The 14,760-nt window shown below is 42.8% G+C and overlaps 1 protein-coding gene across 1 annotated transcript; it reads left to right on the forward strand.

Moving 5' to 3' along the window:
- Positions 1-9,495: 9,495 nt before the first annotated feature.
- Positions 9,496-13,284, forward strand: LOC123052546 (DEAD-box ATP-dependent RNA helicase 32). The gene is made up of 8 exons (XM_044475773.1): positions 9,496-9,990; positions 10,217-10,489; positions 10,582-10,905; positions 11,299-11,487; positions 11,556-11,717; positions 12,024-12,499; positions 12,621-12,778; positions 12,869-13,284. The coding sequence occupies exons 1-8, from the start codon at positions 9,598-9,600 to the stop codon at positions 13,186-13,188; spliced, it is 2,295 nt and encodes a 764-aa protein (XP_044331708.1). The 5' UTR covers positions 9,496-9,597; the 3' UTR covers positions 13,189-13,284.
- Positions 13,285-14,760: the final 1,476 nt, after the last annotated feature.

Here is a 14,760-nt window from a genome sequence, read left to right on the forward strand (position 1 = left end):
TGTATATGATGCAACCAGAAGGTTTTGTCGATCCAAAAGGTGCTAACAAAGTGTGCAAGCTCCAGCGATCCATTTATGGACTGGTGCAAGCCTCTCGGAGTTGGAATATACGCTTTGATAGTGTGATCAAAGCATATGGTTTTATACAGACTTCTAGAGAAGCCTGTATTTACAAGAAAGCGAGTGGGAGCTGTGTAGCATTTCTGATATTATATGTGGATGACATATTGTTGATCGGAAATTATACTGAATTTCTGAATAGCATAAAAGGATACTTGAATAAGAATTTTTCAACGAAAGACCTCGGTGAAGCTGCTTATATATTGGGCATCAAGATCTATAGAAATATCTCAAGATGCTTAATTGGACTTTCACAAAGCACATACCTTGATAAAGTTTTGAAGAAGTTCAAAATGGATCAGTCAAAGAAAGGGTTCTTGCCAGTGTTACAAGGTGTGAAGTTGAGTCAGACTCAATGCCCGACCACTGCAAAAGATAGAGAGAAAATGGAAGTCATTCCCTATGCCTCAGCCATAGGTTCTATCATGTATGCAATGCTGTGTACCAGACCTGATGTATGCCTTGCTATTAGTTTAGCAGGGAGGTACCAAAGTAATCTAGGAGTGGATCACTGGACAACGGTCAAGAACATCCTGAAATACCTGAAAAGGACTAAGGATATGTTTCACGTTTATGGAGGTGACAAAGAGCTCGTCGTAAATGGTTCCGTCGCTGAAAGCTTTGACTCTGATCCGGATGAATCTAAGTCACAAACCAGATACATATTTATATTGAATGGTGGATCTATCAGTTGGTGCAGTTCCAAGCAGAGCATCGTGGCGGGATCTACGTGTGAAGCGGAGTACATAGCTGCTTTGGAAGCAGCAAATGAAGGAGTCTGGATGAAGGAGTTCATATCCGATCTAGGTGTAATACCTAGTGCATCGGGTCCAATGAAAATCTTTTGTGACAATACTGGTGCAATTGCCTTGGCGAAGGAATCCAGATTTCACAAGAGAACCAAGCACATCAAGAGACGCTTCAATTCCATCTGCGATCTAGTCAAGGAGGGAGACATAGGAGTTTGCAAAATACATACGGATCTGTATGTTGCAGACCGGTTGACTAAGCCTCTTCCACGAGCAAAACATGATCAGCACCAAGACTCCATGGGTGTTAGAATCATTACTATGTAATCTAGATTATTGACTCTAGTGCAAGTGGGAGACTGAAGGAAATATGCCCTAGAGGCAATAATAAAGTTGTTATTTATATTTCCTTATATCATGATAAATGTTTATTATTCATGCTAGAATTGTATTAACCAGAAACTTAATACATGTGTGAATACATAGACAAACAGAGTGTCCCTAGTATGCCTCTACGAGACTAGCTCGTTAATAGAAGATGGTTAAGTTTCCAGACCATAGACATGTGTTGTCATTTGATGAACGGGGTCACATCATTAGAGAATGATGTGATGGACAAGACCCATCCGTTAGCTTAGCACAAATGATCGTTTAGTTTTATTGCTAATGCTTTCATCATGACTTATACATGTTCCTCTGACTATGAGATTTTGCAACTCCCGAATACCGGAGGATCACCTTGTGTGCTATCAAACGTCACAACGTAACTGGGTTATTATAAAGATGCTCTACAGGTATCTTTGATGGTGTTTGTTGAGTTGGCATAGATCGAGATTAGGATTTGTCACTCCAAGTATCGGAGAGGTATCTCTGGGCCCTCTCGGTAATGCTCATCACTATAAGCCTTGCAAGCAATGTAACTAATGAGTTAGTTGTGGGATGATGCATTACGGAACGAGTAAAGAGACTTGACGGTAATGAGATTGAACTAGGTATGATGATACCGACGATTGAATCTCGGGCAAGTAACATACCGATGACAAAGGGAACAACGTATGTTGTTATGCGGTTTGACCGATAAAGATCTTCGTAGAATATGTCAGTACTGCAGGATGCTGCTAATGCGACACTACGATCAGAGACCCTTCGATGAAACTGTGTGCGGTGCAATAATCACAAACGGTGGTGTAAAAAACCCGTCAAAAAAGGCGCAAAACATTTGCGATGACGGATGCATCAAACACGGTTCAGATTTTAGTTGCGTGTGCGATTCAGGGCATACAGTTCAGTTCAATTAACCATTTTCGATGAGTAGGAACAAAATAAACTGGCAGCTAGATGAAGGTGTGTGTGATGTACAACATACGGTTCACTCGGATGAACTGTTTGTGATTAGGCAACACAAAAGAAACGGGCAGCCAGATCAAATTGTGTGCGATGTACAGCATACAGTTCACTCGGATGAACTGTTTGTGATTAGGCAACACAAAAGAAACGGTCAGCCAGATCAAGGTGTGTGCGATGCACGACATGCGGTTCACCCGGATGAACTGTTTGCGTTGAGAGAAGAGAACATAAACGGTTCAATATAACAAATACCATAAATATTGCAAGGTTCAAATTCAAAGATTACAACGCCCAAATTCAAACATTGCAAGCTGCGTCATTTCTGAAAAGGGATCAGCCGCTGACAAGTCATGTATGGGTTTGACACAATGATTTCCAATTGCTTTGCCATATGTTCTTCCCATATGAAGTTTGGCATTTTTGGAGGCACTTCCATTCAACAGTACCAGCCGGCTCTGCTGATCATACCATTGATCTTTCCTAATTAAATGTGTGTTCAACCTCAGTACACTCAGCACCTTTGCTCTGGCAAGAAAGAACCCGGCGAGTGTAATCTCCGGTGGGGTCCCTCGGTAGGAGTTCAAAGTAATATTTGAGAGATGCAGATCCAGGCATTCGATGTGATTGTCGTTATAAACATCATCCACCAGGCCTAATATGCACTGCAAAAGAAGAGAATGTGTTAGTGCCTACATGCAGTTTTGAACACTGCTACACGCCCATTTGGTTTGCAGGATTGGTAAAATGCACCAACGTGACATCTTCGATCTGGCATGATTAACATGGGCATTTGATTACAATCTAGAAACATGTATCCTTCTTCACAAGAGGTTGGAATGGATGAAAAATTACCTAAGAAAACTAGTACAGATGAATCCAAAGGAGAAATTCTTATGGACGATTGTAACCATATGAATGAAGCAACCAATATGGGGTGGGGGTGTATGTCCTAAAATCCTCCAAAATTCCTTCAGAAATAGTAGTACATTGTCATTGTGAACTTGGGAAAAGGTGCAAAAAATTGAACTCCCTTATGGTTAACATTTAACAGGAAAGGAACATCACCTCGATATACAGCTTCTTCAGGCACAGAAAGCATCTCAGGCAACTGAAAACTTGGTCCAGGTTGGGGGCGACAGATTCTAGTGCCAAGACCTTCACTGCGCCCAGAGTCTGGGTGAAGCTTTGCTGGATGACAGACGCGCATACATCTTCAAAACTAGTTATAACGTTGATATCAAGAAGGAGAGGTATATAAGGCGACTGTTGTACCTGAAAGTTGTAGTATTTGACAAACGAGTAGCCCACCACTTTCAATTTCGGCGCAGAAATGACATTGATTCTTGTTGGACCTTGTTGATCAACTACAAGTAATCTCTCGAGTGAAGGTGTGTCCTGGATGACCATATTGTGGTCCACCTTTTGTGATCTCTCGTTGCAGGACCAGCAACACACATAAATAGTGCGGAGAGTCCTGGAGGTGATGTGCAAGGTACTCAACCAATTCATCGCCTGAAGACGAAGGAACTCGAGTGCAGTATAGCCGCGGAGCAGGCGCTCCATGTCATCCTTTGGGATGCGGACGGTGACGAGCTCGAGGTGCTTCAGTCGTGGTAGAAAAAGAGCGGGCGCGTCATTAAGGGGGGGAAATGGCAGTTCATGAACTTGGCGAGGCGCAGCGTGGGCGCGGACGTTGGCAGCAAGCTCATATGCCCATCATTATAACTTAGCTTCTCGAGCTGATCTATGGCGCGGGATCGGAACCACTCGTCAAGCTTGCCTCGCTCCCTGCCATCGGAACGGAACTTGCCCGCGATAAGGCCTTTGATTGGGCCATGGTGACTGCTGAGGATCCGGGAGAACGCATCCAAGCTTTGGCGATAGCCATGGAAGAGCTTGTGGGCGTGGAGGAGGTCGACAGGGGTGCGGAGCCATAGGGTGCGCCACCTCCGGGAAACGGCGGTTGTCCTCGCCCGATTTCTGATTGGAGGAGGGATATGACGACTACCAACATATCATCGGGGAGGTTGTTGATGAAGTCTAGGCCTGCTGGAGTCGCTTGCGGTTCTTTCTCGACCCGCCTCCGCTTGTTGGCAGCCTTGTTCTCCACCTTGTCGGCGGGGACGGGAACCTCTGTCTCCATATTCATGCCGTGCTCCGGTGCTTCAGCAGCCCCGGCGTCGCCACTCCCTCCGTTGGGGCGCTTCGGCGGCATCCTCGTACACTGACAGCTTTGAGGACTCAGAGCGGCGTCGAGGATGCGGGCGGAGAGAGAGGAATTGTGTGTGTGGCGAGGATGGGGGAGTGTGGCCACTCGGGGGCGCCATTAATATAGACCAGTAGGAGCGAGGCGGGCGGCGGTCCAAGGCTGTCTCGCTTCCCGGTGAGAACGACTGCTCAATCTATAGTATGAATGAAATATATGCTTAATTACTAAATTTTAGTTGCAAAAAGTAGATGGTGATATTGATTTTTAGCTGCATATTTTGACAAATCGTAGTGTCTCTTGGCTTAGCGCCGAAGTCTGGCTTTAATTTGCATACCGTAATCTGAACTGTTTGCGTTGAAGAGATGCACAGATCCTGCGTTGAACAGCTTGTATGCTTCCTGATGAGCCTGCGCACCGGACTGCGGTCGCACGCCTCCCGTTCAGTCAAGCAGCTGTCCACATGGCACCTCCTATAGCCATTAAAACCAAGACACGTGGCGTCACGTGAATGGTTAACTGAACGCACACGGTTTGAATTATACAAACGTTTGAGATATTAAAGTGGCAGCTATTTTTTTCAAAATGCCTTTGTTGGCTGTCATTATTCGAGTGCGCCTTCTCTCAAAATGGACACGAAAAATACCACAGCATGTCGGGTGCCCTTCCATGATAGCATGCCAAGTTTCATGAATTTCAGACGAGTTTTGGATTTACTAGAATTTAAAAAATAGGCATCTCAATGTTTTGCCAGCAATCAACGGTGCCCTGGTGTTTGAAATTCATTCCCATTTCTTGCATGGGACCTAAGCATGCACCCAAGGACACATATTTGATTTTTCAACAAATTTATATGCACTAGAGCATGCGCATGTAGTTCAAATTTGAATTATGCACATAAATGCATTGAAAACTCAGTTAATGCATAAAAATGTCCAAACGAACCCCGAAAAATCACAAAAATTCACACAACACTCCTGTTGTTCTATGTTGACACGAGGAAAAAACTTGAAAGCAATAAGAGGCAACGGATACCGTTTTGTCCCCAAAGGTGGGACGTTCCCTACTGAAAACCATCATGCTTATTGTGAGAAGCATATACCCAAGCCTGCCCCAAATGGGACAAAATTTGTACCACGGCATGTTGATGTCGCTCCATGATAGCATGCCAAGTTTCATGAATTTCAGACGAGTTTTGGATTTACTAGAATATAAAAACCAGGCATCTCACTGTTTTGCCGGCAATCAACGGTGCCCTGGTGTTTGAAATTCATTCCCATTTCTTGCATGGGACCTAAGCATGCACTCAAGGACATAGATTTGATTTTTCAACGAATTTATATGCACTGGAGCATGCACATGTAGTTCAAATTTGAATTATGCACATAAATGCATTGAAAACTCAGTTAATGCATAAAATGTCCAAACAAACCCCGAAAAATCACAAAAATTCACACAACACTCCTGTTGTTCTATGTTGACATGAGAAAAAAACTTGAAAGCAATAAGAGGCAATGGATATGGTTTCGTCCCCAAAGGCGGGACGTTCCCTACCGAAAACCGTCATGCTTGTTGTGAGAAGCTCCGCTTTGTGAGAAGCATATACCCAAACCTGCCCCAAATGGGACAAAATTTGTACCACGGCATGTTGATGCCGCTCCATGATAGCATGCCAAGTTTCATGAATTTCAGACGAGTTTTGGATTTACTAGAACTTAAAAACCAGGTATCTAATTGTTTTGCCGGCAATCAACGGTGCCCTGGTGTTTGAAATTCATTCCCATTTCTTGCATGGGACCTAAGCATGCACCCAAGGACACAGATTTGATTTTTCAACGAATTTATATGCACTGGAGCATGCGCATGTAGTTCAAATTTGAATTATGCACATAAATGCATTGAAAACTCAGTTAATGCATAAAAATGTCCAAACGAACCCCAAAAATCACAAAAATTCACACAACACTCCTGTTGTTCTATGTTGACATGAGAAAAAAAACTTGAAAGCAATAAGAGGCAATGGATATCGTTTCGTCCCCAAAGGCGGGACGTTCCCTACCGAAAACCATCACGCTTGTTGTGAGAAGCTCCGGTTTGTGAGAAGCATATACCCAAACCTGCCCCAAATGGGACAAAATTTGTACCACGGCATGTTGATGCCGCTCCATGATAGCATGCAAGTTTCATGAATTTCAGACGAGTTTTCGATTTACTAGAATTTAAAAACCAGGCATCTCACTGTTTTGCCGGCAATCAATGGTGCCCTGGTGTTTGAAATTCATTCCCATTTCTTGTGTGGTTTTGCCGGCAATCAACGGTGCACGAAGAGGTTTTGGAAAGCCTTCTTTCACTGAAGTGGTTTTTGTGTCCTGCTGGAATATTTGGATAATTAGGAGTGGTAGGGTCTTTAGAAATGAGAGGCCTAGTTTTAACAAGTGGAGAGGTGCTTTCATTCAGGATATTTCTCTCTTGGCACATAGGATCAAGGCCAGATATAGAGACAACCTTATTAGATGGGTATCTTTTTTGCCACCTTAAGGTAAGTATTGTAATCTTGCTTCTGTAGTACTCTAGTTGCTTTGTAAATAATGTATGCATACTACCAATAAAGTCAAAACTGTAGGGTGTTGCCCTGCAGTAATTGGTCAAAATCTACAAATTCAAATTAGGTTATTCCTTTTGCATTTTTGAGCTAGTGAAATGTAGTTTAATTTATTCTACTGTTGGTAAAAATATAAAAATTTATAAAATAGTTTCTGGACACAAACTTAGCAACCCTACTTTCACATTTATTTGAATTTAATTAGTGAAATATAACTTGTAACTAAACCAAATTCAAATAGAATAATCCCTAGACTTGTTTGAAACATAATTTGGCATTAAATAAAGTTTTTGAAAAATAAATTGAACATAGTTTGAATTAAAGGAAATTTAATCATAAACCCTAATTATTTTATAAAATAAAATGGTAGAATAATTAACAAGTCATTTAAATTTAATAATTAAATCAAATGACTTAGGAGAAAACAATTTCAAATTGAAAGTCAACTTAGGCCAAATAATTTCAAATAGTACAAGTCAAATCTCTAATTCGAATCAAGATGCATTGACTAGTGAGGTTTAATTTATTTAGGGTTCATAAATATTAAATTAAGATGTCAAGTTGAACCTATTAGGATTTTGAACCTAGTTAGCTAACCCTAATTGAATATTGTAATGAACTCAAATACCAATCAAACCTTGAACTCAAATTTGAAAGACCAAATGAAATGAAATGAAATCAAGCAACCCAACACTTGTGATGTGTGACTTATGCTTTTGCATTCATGCAAGTTTTCCCTTTGCATGAATTGTATGCTTATGACTGCTATGTGTTATATTTTTGTCAACGTTAGATTACGAGGAGTGCAACCCCTATGACTATGAGGAGTGCACTAGTGTCAACAACAACCTAGCCAAGTTCCACTTTGATCATGTTACCCAATATTTTATTTGCATTGTAGTTTTGCCATGTTTGGTGTGTGAGTTTAGATGCTAAATTTTGTACAATCCAGTAGTTGACAACTTAGGTCCAAACTTACCCTGACCTTGTAACCATCGAGTAGATGCTTAGCTGCTATAATGTGGATTGGGAAACATCAATTTATTGTTCCACCATACAACCTCATGGTTGACTATTTAACTACAACTTCATTAATGAATCGATCTGGGTGGACTGGCTTTGATTGGGTCATCGAAGTGTAACCTTTGGTAGGGAATGCCACCCAGGTATCAAAGGGATTGTACGAGTTCAAAGTTAAGTAGCTTCCGTGTGTAACTGTGATACAATATGGGCTCTGTCTGGACTGAGTAAGTTGTGGGAACCCTCCAGAGTAGACCAGCGGATGTAGGTGTATAGGTCGGACTAGGTGTGCCATTTCTGAGAGGGCTATCACTTCCCAAAAGACTCGTCTTAATCTACCTAGCTAATTCACAAGTGAAGTTTAGTAGCACAAGGGTGTGATCGGGAATCACAGGTAAAGCACACAAACCTGTGCAGAGTGTATACAACTGATCATGATTAGCCATGTCCCCGGTTACAGACAACTTTTGAGCAACTCACTCGAGAATTTTCATCTTGATCTCATCACCTCTTTCTTTTAAAAGTAATGGGTTGAACCAACAGGGAGTGTGGAGCTGATCTCAGAGGACTGAAGGACCGAGGGTCTCTGAAGAAAAGCTTGGGACAACCGTGCAGTGCGGAAGCCCACATATTCAAATTGCATTTATGAGTGATCGCGTGATATGATCTGTCTAGAACTACTATATGATGCGGTATATCCAACTATTAGAGTAGACCACTACTAAAATAATAAGGCAGAACTATTTTTCTGCATAGAGCCTTGAACTGCACCAGCCAAAATGCACGTAGATGAACAAGATTCCAAGTGAACTATGGGCTTGCCAATACATTCAAAGTATTGGCTCTAGTGACTGCAACATATATATTGCAGGTGATTACTACAAGGAGTGACTTACGTAGGGTTTCATGCCTCCACTCGACATGCTTTTCCGTGGTGTTGGAGCTTATCAAGATTTGCTTTTGTTTTCGTTTGTGATGAACTTTGTTTGCTTATTGTAAGACTATGTATTTGACTAGCCTATGGCTAGAGTCTGCTTTCTGAATAATGCGATGTATTAAAGGACGCATTTGTGTATAATATAACATCACTATCGTTATGTCGATGATTCATTTAGACGTTGGCATCGAAACACACAGAAACCGTATGCCTGGAAAAATGAGTCGTGACGCGATGAAGCTTAACGAAGGACATGGAATGGTAGCAGTTGTGAACAAAGCTAGCCCGAAGGCATTCCCGTAAAGTAAAAAACTATATTTCCGCCTCTCTCCCTCAAAATAAAAACACATCCCCGTCTTTTTATTTGAAAGCAAAACACATCCCGTCTCTACTGCTATGTGAGCCACGAAGGCCAGGAACAGCACGTACCCAGCCTCGTCGGCCACGAAATACGCCTTCCTGATTGATTTACGTATTACTTTGGGGGATAACGCTATATATGGGGTTACAAACAAGAACACCAGTCGTGTTGGGCTAAAACGAAAGCCGCCACGCCTTCTAGAACCTTCGACATCACTTTCCGCAAAACCCTAAACCCAGCACCATCACCGGAGCCATGCGCCGGCCGCAGCGCCGCGCTCTAGCTAAGCAAAGCCGTGCCAAGGATGGCGACGAGATCCGCCTCCTTGAGGCCTGGATCGACGCCGGCAAGCCCCTCCCGGGAACCAAGCCGCCTCCCCCCTCCGAGGAGTCCTCCGCCGCCAACGCACGGGCAAGGGCACGAGATGTAGTGGCTAAGGCGGCGGCTGGGGACTACTCGGATTATGGCGCGTCCACGCGGTTCGACGAGCTGCCGCTGTCGAAGAAGACCAAGGACGCCCTGCGGAAGGCGGGGTACAAGGAGATGAGCGAGATCCAGCGGGCCGCCCTGCCCCACGCGCTCTGCGGGCACGACGTCCTCGGCGCGGCCAAGACCGGGTCCGGCAAAACCCTCGCCTTCGTCATCCCAGTAAGCTGTTAATTTACTCTTTAAATCCCACTTGTAGGGAACGCAGATTAAGAATGGTCGCATACACTGTGAATTATCATCATAGTTTTATCTTTTAGCTCTGCAATTGTGCTCTGGAACCACGCATTTCTTACATCTTGACTGTTTAGCTCATCATATGGTCATGTCAAGTGCCGCTGCCAAGAAATCCGTGGGTAGCTCATCTTATCACAATCCTTTTTGGCAGGTCATTGAGAAGCTGTATCGGGAGAAATGGAGTCAAGAGGATGGTGTGGGTTGCATTATTCTCTCTCCCACTAATGATTTAGCTGGTCAAATTTGGGAAGTGGTCAGGAAGGTCGGGAAGCACCATAACTTTAGTGGTGGTGCTATCGTTAAGCGCACGGGTATTGAGCAAGAAAAAGAACGCATAAACAGTTTGAATATCTTAGTGTGCACTCCTGGACGGTTAGTCCAGCACTTTGATGAGACTCCAAACTTCGATTGCTCAAATCTCCAGGTTATCAGACATAACTTGATTTATGGTTATTTCAAATTCCAAATGATGAGATGTAGATAATCTAACATCATGTCTTCTTTGGTAGGAAACAGATATTGGTGCTTGATGAGGCGGATCAAATACTTGATAAAAATTTCAAATCCCAAGTTGACATTATCCTTTCTCAAATTCCCAAAGCTAGACAAACCTTACTGTTTTCTGCCACACAGACGAAGTCAGTTAAGGACCTCGCAAGGGTTAGCCTAAAGAATCCTGAATATATTAGTGTGCATGAGCAGGCTAGCACGGCTACCCCAGATAACCTTGAGCAGTGTGCCATGATTGTGCCTCTTGAACAGAAACTGAATATGCTTTGGAGTTTCATCAAAAGGCATCTAAAGTCAAAAATACTAGTCTTCTTATCAAGTGTTAAGCAGGTAATGTTTTATCTGTTGACAAGTTGTACTTTATGTGCCCTCCAGCGGTCATGTCGTTAAGGAACAAAATAGATAAACCTTCTGTGGAAATTGGCAGCGGTGTTTGTTTTCTTTTCTTTTCTTGGGTACTGTGTGTCTTACATTTTGATTTATCACTTGTCATAGTAAAATGGAAGGAATGTGTGTGCGTGAAAATGTGTGTGTTGCTAATTTTATTAATTTGTGAAATATATCTGGATTTTTCTTGCAGAATTTTAATTTGTATTTTTGCTACCTAAATCAGTGATGACTGTATGAGTGTACCAAGGGTGATTACAGGGCATATTTTTGAAACAAATTGTTCAAGAGTTAGTTATTATTGTTTCTTATTTATGTAATATTGGACTTCTGCAGGTCAAATTTGTGTATGAAATTTTCAAGAAACTACGTCCTGGTATTCCTCTAAAATGTATGCATGGGCGGATGAAATACGAAGTACAGCAGGCTATAGTAGCAGAGTTCAGCGAAAGTACTTCGGTTCTGTTCTCAACTGATATATTTGCTAGAGGACTGGATATAGGGAATGTGGATTGGGTGGTACAGGTATATCTTTGTCTCAAGAACTAATATTTTGCTTGAAACGCTCATACTGTAACTTGTTGCTTTTGTAGGTTGATTGTCCAGAAAGCGTCGCACTGTACATCCACAGAGTTGGTCGCACAGCTCGTTACAACAAGAAAGGGAAATCTCTTATATTCTTGTGTCCAGAGGAAGAAAGAATGCTGGAAAAATTGAAGGCAACCGAGAGTAAAATACCTATTAATGTTCGAAAGGTCAGCAGCTAGCTTATCAGTTTATCTAATGCTTAGTTTGTTGCTTGATCTATATCTTTTCAAGTTTGATCAATATTTGTTCAATCTCATCTCAGGTGAGCTTTTAGAATGAGTGGGCTAGACATTAGGCGGTTCTACCATAGCTGCTTATCTAGGGTGTACTCCCTACGTAAAGAAATATAAGAGCGTTTAGATCACTACTTTGATCTAAACGCTCTTATATTTCTTTACGGAGGGAGTACATTTTTTCATGTCTAGCGGACTTCCTTTTTTTAATACTTACTGTCCAAATTTTCTTTGTTATAGCCAAAAGTGGAACAACTGGAGCAGATATCTCAGAATGTAGCAGCAGTGCTTGTTAAATTTCCCAATCTGCAGCAACTAGGTAAAAGGGCTTTTGTGACCTATCTCAAGTCAGTGTACCTCCAGGGAGACAAAGAGGTGTTCGATCTGAGCAGGTTCTCTGCGGAGAGTTTTGCTGCATACGCCTCTTCACTTGGTCTTCCTGTTACCCCTAAAATCCGCTTCGTAAGCCACAAGAAGAATGTGTCGAAGAAAGATATGAAGGACATTGATGTGAAACAGATGAAACACAAAGCTGAAGTCATTGAAATAAATCCACAGGTCAATCGTTATATGCTTGCAGATGATGGACCTGACGATGATATCCTTTATCCGAAGAAGCCCAACACAGATGCAAATATTTATGATGGACTAGATGATATCCTTTCTCCCAAAGTGCCTGGCACTGATACACATATGGAACCAGAAAAAATCGACGAGTATGTCCCTTTAACTTACTTTTTTTTCATGGCATGCTCCTTGTATCTCCCAACTTCCATAATCCAGGCTCAGATCTGGGTGTTGTTTTCTGTGGGTTATGCTAATCTGTTGTCTTGTCAGGCTGGCAGCGAGGCCCTTGAAAAAGAAGAAGCTGAAGATAAACATGCACAGGCCTGTGGGAACAAGGGTCAAGTACGACGATGAGGGCAATGCGATTGATCCTCTTGCGTCTTTAGCCGAAGAAGTGGGCCCAGAAGACGTGATTCACAAGGATAAAAGTTTGTTCAGCTTCTTTTACGATTCATACCTATAGTTTTACACTACCATGTGGCTTGAAACTCACATAATTTTTGACTTTGTTGCTGCAGTTCTGCAGAGGTATGCAGAGATGCTGAGAGAAATGCAGGAGGATGACAAGGAGGACAAGGCCCAGCACAAGAAGAGTTTGCACGAGAAGAAGTTTGAGAAGAAGATGAAACTGAAGCGCAGGCGACAGGAGGAAACAGATGCGGTGTCTGACGACAGTGGCTCAGAGCCCGACAGAAACCAGAACATGTCCTCCAAGGGTAAAAAGAAGTACTTCAACAACAGCGACGATGATGAAGGTGGCGATGCAGCTAAGGGCAGGGACCTTCTCGCGCAGCAGGAGGCACTGGCACTGAAGCTTCTGGGTAAAATGCACGACTAAACTTCCGGGTCTGACGGTGTTGGGTGTTGGTGCTGAGCGACAATGCTGGGTGTGTACCGCGTGATTGCGGGTTGTAGGTTAGTGAACTCTCCACAATGGAGACGAAAAATTGATGTGCTACTGTATGGTTTCCTGGGAGTTGATATATATAATTGAAGGGAGACTTCCCTATTTGGCCCTTTAAAAAAACATGCTTCCCTATTTGGCCCTATCGCCCTCCTATCATACATCATAACATCTACTCCCTCTGTCTTATATAATAACGTTTTTAACACTACACTAGTATAAAAAACGTTCTTATATTATGGGACGGAGGAAGTAAAATTTACTACTCACTTCTATCCATATTAATTGATGCTAATTTGGCCCTTTAAAATATATGCTTCCCTATTTGGTCCTAGCCCTTTATAAAATGGACGCTCCTACACAGCGCCCGCGCGCTATGCGTGCGCATCTCCCGGCCGGCAGTTAAGGAAAGTCCCCCTCTCGGTCCCCACCCATGTGCTTCAAAAAAGGCAGGTTCTCCTTCCCCTGTCGTTGCCGCGTCCCGACAGCCAACGCCCCCTCTCCCAACCCACCACCACAAAACCCCACGCCCCACCTGATCAGCACCCGTCCCACAGCAGTGAAAAAACAGAGTAAAAGAAGGCGAAAATCAAAGCAAAAAATCCTGGAAAACGCAATTGTGTCTGCAACTCTTTCTGCTGGTCAGGCAAAAAAAATCTAGAGATTGTAGGCAAAAAAATTGCCAAAGCTGGGCAAATTTCTCCCGTGTGAACAGCAAAAGGTAACAGGTTGTTCCAATTTGTTTTCTCCATGAACTTAGTTCTAGAACTTGTGGATTTCCCCTGTCTGTACCTACCCCCTGATCTACTACTAGTTGCAGAAATTGCCCCCTATACCGAATTGTTTCAGAACCTGGCTTGTATCATGCCCCTATTCTTGCATCCCCCTTCACACCTGTAGACCCTGGATGCTACATAAAATGGCTGCTGACTCTTGAATTGTATCTTGTCTATTGTCTTGCTCCTTGTTTCTGCAAAACAAAAAAGAAACAAAAAAGAAGCATATTTGTGTTAGTAAACTGGTCAAATAAGCTATTGTAGTTGCTTACAAAACAAGCTAGTAGTAAAGTATAGTTGCTTACAAAAACACAAGGTAGGCAGGAAAAAAAAAGCCTGAAAAACCAGTAGCAGAAAAGATGTTGCATCCCCCCATATGAGGCAGTTTATTCAGTTTGCTGTGCTCTGGTGATTTGTTGCAAAAAATTGCCCCTGTTCATTAGTTTTGCTTGCATGATGGAAGGGGAAAAAATGCTTAAAAAGTGTTTCATTTACATTATGTATTAAATGCAGATGGCTGCCAGTAATCTCAATGAGGTCCCTGATGAGTTTCATGGTTGGCGGGTTAGGCGATTTCGTTTCGGCCGGCTCAGGCGATTTCTCAAGGGGTGTAAGGGTGTGTGTAGGCGAGTAGGTCGGCGGGTTAGGCGACCTAGCACCAGGGGGTCGGCGAGTTCGTTTCGGCCGGCTTAGACGATTTTTCAAGGGGTGTGAGGGTGTGTGTAGACGA

This window comes from Triticum aestivum, chromosome 2D (assembly GCF_018294505.1).
Source record: "Triticum aestivum cultivar Chinese Spring chromosome 2D, IWGSC CS RefSeq v2.1, whole genome shotgun sequence".
Classification (NCBI taxonomy): Eukaryota; Viridiplantae; Streptophyta; class Magnoliopsida; order Poales; family Poaceae; genus Triticum; species Triticum aestivum.